The sequence below is a fragment of the Corvus brachyrhynchos genome, unplaced genomic scaffold (genome assembly GCF_000691975.1).
Source record: "Corvus brachyrhynchos isolate BGI_N302 unplaced genomic scaffold, ASM69197v1 scaffold490, whole genome shotgun sequence".
Classification (NCBI taxonomy): Eukaryota; Metazoa; Chordata; class Aves; order Passeriformes; family Corvidae; genus Corvus; species Corvus brachyrhynchos.
Genome location: NW_008235774.1, coordinates 1,763,466 through 1,769,227, shown reverse-complemented (window position 1 = coordinate 1,769,227; position 5,762 = coordinate 1,763,466). Strand labels below are relative to the sequence as shown.

At 57.2% G+C, this 5,762-nt stretch overlaps 1 protein-coding gene across 1 annotated transcript in view; it reads right to left on the bottom strand.

The window, feature by feature from the left end:
• IHH (indian hedgehog) overlaps nt 1-5,762 on the bottom strand; it is a 12,393-nt gene that overhangs the window by 4,454 nt on the left and 2,177 nt on the right. Inside the window, exon 3 of the mRNA XM_008628792.2 lies at nt 419-680. Coding sequence (XP_008627014.1) covers nt 419-680 — 262 coding nt within the window. The remainder of the gene's footprint in view (nt 1-418; nt 681-5,762) is intronic.

The window sequence follows — 5,762 nt, the reverse complement described above, 5'->3', positions numbered from 1 at the left end:
TGCTGCCGCAGCATAAGCTCAGAAGCAGCCAGCAGCGGAGCAGAGCAGGGCTGGATGAGGCTGAGCATGGGCACTAAGGGACTGCAAGGGCAGAGGCAGGGCAGAGAGGTGGGATGGGAAAACTGGGGGGGTCAGGCTGGGAGAGAAAGGGATGTGGGCTGAGAAAAGGAGGAGGATAGAGTGGGTGGGTCAAGATGTAGGTCTATGGGAGCCAGATAGGGAATTTGCCCCATCGCAATGGCTGGCCACAGGTGTGTGACTCACTCCTCACCTGACTGTCGGCCCAGATACGGAAATCAGGATGCAAGAGCCGGCACCCCCTGCAGGAGCACCCCAGCCAGCCAGCCAGGCTCCCTGGGTACACTGCAAGAGGGGGTCTGGCTCCTAGCTCCGCTCACTGCCCCCCAGCCAGTCTTACCTGACTTGACGGAGCAGTGGATGTGTGCCTTGGACTCGTAGTAGACCCAGTCGAAGCCAGCCTCCACGGCCAGGCGAGCCAGCATGCCGTACTTGTTGCGGTCCCTGTCCGAGGTTGTGATGTCCACAGCTCGGCCCTCGTAATGCAGTGACTCTTCCGAGTGGTGCCCATCCTCATCCCAGCCCTCTGTCACTCTCAGCTTCACCCCTGGCCACTGATTCATGACAGAGATGGCCAGGGAGTTCAAGCGGTCCTTGCAGCGCTGTAGAGCAGAGGAACAGAGTCAGTAAAAGCTTTTTGGAAGGAGGAATTAGCTGCCTGGTTGGCAGGCTGCATCCCACCATGCTTCCATTAAGCCTTCCTGGGCCCTCAGGCCCTTGGGGGCTGGTCCAGCAGAGGAAGATCTGAGAATATGAGGTGCCTTGTCTATCCCATGGTCTCCAAACTCCCTGCAGAGCCTGATACCCCACTGTTGGGCAGAGGAGTGTGCATCCAACAGGGTACCCTTCTCCTCCTCCCTCTCTCCCCCAATTCCAGGCTCATTTGAGAGCCTGTTGGGCAATGCAGCCTGCGCTGGGCTGAAACACCCTCTCTGCTCACTGGACACCTGCCCTGTGCTAACTGTACCCCTGCGGTTCCCATCTGACAGGAGGAGGATACAGGAGCTTCAGTCCTGCTGCTTCCCGGCTGGGAGGAGCTCCCAGGGTCTCTAGGGCTGCCTCCAGGCACAAATGAAACATCCTGCCCGGTCCTCAGCACAGCTCTGCTTGGTCTGGCTCCTCAGCTCCTGAGTAGCCAGGACACAGCACTGAGCAGCCTCATAGCTTCATCCAGCCTCTGCTCCTGTGGGAAGTGCCAAACCTGCCCAAGAACTCTGTTGTGCTGGAACAGAAAGGATGTGGCAAGAAGCCCCCTTCACCTCTCTGCACCACAAGGGCTGAAAATCCTGGGCTGAGGAACAGCAGTGGATCTTAAAAGCCTCAGATGTGGTGGCCACAGAGGTCACGCATGCAAGTACGGTGCCCATGGCAGTCCTCCCAGCAAGCAGAGGGATGCCAGTCCCAACTGCCTGTTTCACAGTCCTCCCAGCCCTGTCCTCCCCTGCCCCACACTCCCCAGCCACAGATGAAAGTCAGGGAAAGACCAAAACTCTGCAGACTTGACTTGCAAAAGCACAGCCCCAGCTTTTTGTCCCTTGCCCTGATGCTAAAGGGATAGAGAAGAGATAGAAAAGGTGTAGGAAAAGCAACATGGGAGCTTCTACAGAAAACCAGGTGAATGGACTAGGACTGTGCAGCCCAAAAAGGAAATTCTGTGAGGTCCTGAAGAATCACAGAACAGAGTGAGTTGGAAGTGACCCATAGGATCAAACTCCTGGCCCTGCACAGCACACCCTAAGAATCACACCAAGTGAAACTGTGTATAAAACCAATGACAATTTAAAAGAGACAAGCTGGGACTGGGGTGTTTTTATGCCATCTCCAGGGGCTGAGGGTCACAGCCACAGGTACAGCTGGTTCTGAGGCCTCCAGCTGGATCAGGAGTCCCACTGTCACTGGCCAGTGCTCGCTGGGTGGGAGAGCTCTGCCTCCACAGAGGTAAAAGACTCCGATGCTCCTCTCACTGCCATTCCCCAGGAAACAATGAGTCCCATAAAATCAAGGCAAAGGACAGAGCATTCACAGTCATGCACAAAACCAGTCCTGGGAAGCATTAAATGAAATTAATGGACAGTAGCTTAAAAAAGAGCCACTGCTGGGGATGTTTTTACCTGATGCCAGCTCAGTACTGGAACTCCCCACCACCATGTTGTGGGTCTTGAGACAGTTACAGCAAGCATGAGCCAGGGCTCTAAAACCTGATGCTGGCTACATCCCTGGGCTCAGAAACGCCCCAGCACTGCTTCCGCAGGGACCAAAATGTAGGTCATCACCCTATCCCCAAGCACCTGCTCCCATCCTAGGAAGGTGGGCGCTGCTGCTCTTGGGGAAACCTGCTTGCACTTGGCAGGGTCCAGGCCCTGGGAAGGGCAGTGCCAGGCAGGCCTTTGCCCCACATGAGGTCTGCCGTCATCCCACAGCTCCCTGGGCGTGGGGAGATAAGCTAGGAAGGTGCTGGACAAACAGTTTGCTAGGTGAGGGGAGGAGGAATAGGGAGGAGAGTGACTTTTGTCCCCGTCCAGCACCACCATGGTGCCACTTGGCACATGGGACAAGCTGTTCCCAAGGTCCCCAGCCCCAGCGGGACCCCGCAGTAAGGCAGTTCAGCACTGGAAGCAAGGAGGGAATCCCTGAAGCTCCCCTGCATCCCCCGGGCAACACTCCAGGCACTCTTTTGCCACTACCATGCCAGCACCCCGCTCTGGGCACCCCTCCGGCCCTCACTGCCCCAGCCCTTCTGTCCTCCAGGGGCACTCTGCCCGCACAAAAAAACAACGAGACTGTGCAAGCCTTTTCCCCCAGGCAGGGACAGAGTCAGGCAGAGCCCTGGAGCACCCCGTCCCCGGCTCTGTCGGTGCCATCGATGTCCAGCAGGTGTCAGAGCGCGGGAGGGGACCAGCAGGGACGGGCTAGGAGCAGGTACTGATGGACAAGGACCAGGCAGGCTCAGGAAGGTCGGGGAGGAAGCACGTACTAACGGGTGGGGAACTGGTGGGCAGGGCAGCAGCGGACAAGGAACAGTCATGGATGGGCAGGGAAGAAGCAACTACGAAGGAGAAACAGGCAGGGATGAGCAAAAGTAAGTAGGGAGCAAGCAGTGATAGGCAAGGCTGAGCAGTGATGTGCAGGGTGGGGACGAGCAGGGAGCAGGCACAGGAGGCACAAAGAAGACAACAAACGACAGGGATGGACAGAGATGGACAGGGATGGACAGGGATGGACAGGGATGGGTAAAGAGCCAGCAGCAATAGTCAGGGAGCGGGCATGAGCTGCACGAAGTAGGTAGGGATGGGCATTGCCTGCCCAGGGACTCTGCTGCCTGCACAATCAGGTAGGCAGAGAGCAGAAAACTCATCAGCGTGGGCTGACCACAGGGTGTGTGTTTGATGGTGATTGCAGCGAGGGCACAGCTTGTCCCTGTAGTGGTGCAGATGACCAGCACCCCCAGCTGACATGCAGGATGGGGTCTCATATGACCACACTAAACTGGTGCCTCTGCTGTCCCATGTACCTCATGGTGAAGACCCTGGGGATGTTGGGCTGGGCTGAGCAAAGGAGCTCTACCCACCTTCTGCCCAATCCTTGCATCTCTCTTTTTGTGTCCATAATGGGGACAGAACCATGTCCTGTGGGGCAAGCCAAACCACTTTAGGGAAGGCAGCAGGGCAGAGCTCCAAGATGGGGTGCAGTCAGCAGGGACTCCAGGGTCATCTCAGGGAAAGTATGAAGGACATTCAGGTGTGACCACAGTCTCAGAAGAGGCGTTGTGAATGGAGCTTGGCCACAGCTACTCCCATGTCCAGAGTCTGGCCAGGAGAAGAGGGGTCTTACTAGCATCTCCTCCTGAAGTGAGGCTTCCCCCAAAGGAAGCCAAAAGTCCTACCCCAAGGTCTGCATGAGAGATTCCTCACCACTGCAAGGATGGTCTCTGTGTCAGTTGGGCAAAGAGTGGCTGCAAGTGATGATGGCTGGGGTAGGGAGAGGCTGAGTTGGGGACTCCATGGGGGCAGGGGACCCATGGCATTCCTGGGCCAGGCTCCGGGGGAGGGGTGAGGCAGGTTCCTCCTCCAGCCTTATCTCAGCACCTCCGAGTGGGACCAGTGAGAGCAAACACACTGGAATTCTTGAGGAAGATGAAACGATAAAGGAAAGGCGGGCAGAGAGCAGCACTACCCACTCCTCTAAGCAGGCGACATCTTCCGGCTGCCTGGGACACCCAGACCCTTGGACTTGGGGAAAGAAAACAGGTTTGAAGTGAGTCAACAGCAGTAAAAGCCAGTGCTCTGGGGGAAGGGACAAGGAGTTGGGTCAATGGCCTTTCCCAACCCATACCAACACAGGACATGGTGTCAAAGCCAGAATTCCCATATCTGAGGGCATCTCCTCCAGCCAGGAGCCACAGAAATATTCCAGAGGGCTGTGGGATGGCAGAAATCATGCTACCTCCATAGCAAGAGGAACAACTGCTTGCAGAGCTGCCCAAGGCATGGTGGTACCCATCTGTGCATGGACGTGTGGTGGCCAGGGACCCTGCTGGAGTAAACCCTCGTTTGTGCAGCCCAAGAAGACCAGGATGCTTCTAGGTACTCTGTCAACAAGGCAGTGGTACAGCATGATACGTTAGGCTGGCAGGTGGGACACAGAGCCCTCCCTCTCCCAGGTGTGCTGAGGGGCACTGCCTGGATTAGAGAAGGTGGTGGGAGCGCTCTCAGGAGAAAACACGGCGAGAAGCACTCTCCTGCCTCCAATGATGTCCACCGCTTCCCCGATGCATGGACCAGCGGAGCTCACTGCTTCCTCAAATATCCCTGAAGCTGTTCCCCAGGGAAGGCAGGTTACAGCCCAGCCCCAGGGCTCCAGTCACCAGCAACCACAACTTGTGCAACTCCCTAAGCTTGCTGCCTTGCAGGGGGATCCCGGTCCCTCTGCTACAGTCCCCAGCCTGAAAACCAAGCTGGACCATGGTCCCTGCCCTAAGGGACCTGCTCTCAGGGCACACGGGGTTGAAGAGCTGTCAAGCCAGCACCCAAGCAGCCTTACCTCCTAATGTTATCAACACCTTGGTCAGAAACTATGGCCAGGGCTTTGTTCAGTGCCGACCATGACAGTCACCCATGTTCACCCATCCCCCAGCCCCTGACTGGGGGATGCAGTGGTCAGAAGGACAGCCCCAGCTGCCCTCTGCTTCCCCCAGGATCTTGTTAAGGCTGTAACCCTGCTGAGGCTGGTGGCCAGGTTTCTTAGCAAGGCCGTGCGGCTCCTTATCTGCATTCCTGAAACCCTCAGGCATTCTCCTGGCAATATTAAAACACAGAGTAACCTTCGTCCAGCATCACCCCCCCTCCTCTGCTGTCGTCTGTGTCGTCCACCCCCCCGTCCCTCCTGCCGGCCCAGGGCACTTGTAAGCTGACAGCAACAGGGCATTTGCAGTAACAGGTTGTCCCCAGCCCTGAGCACAGCAAGCAGTTCCCACTGAGCACCCTTCACCATCCCACACGAGATATGCAACAAGAGGGGGGCACTGAGGGTTTCAGTGTCAGAATGGGGACGAGGTCAGCAAGAGCACTCCTGGAACCTACTCTGCTCCCTGCCAGCACACCAGGCTCCGGTCTGTCCCTCGGATCCAACAGGCAAGCTGCCTGTTCTGCCACTGGGCAGGCAGAGTAGAGGGGCAAGGGCGACCT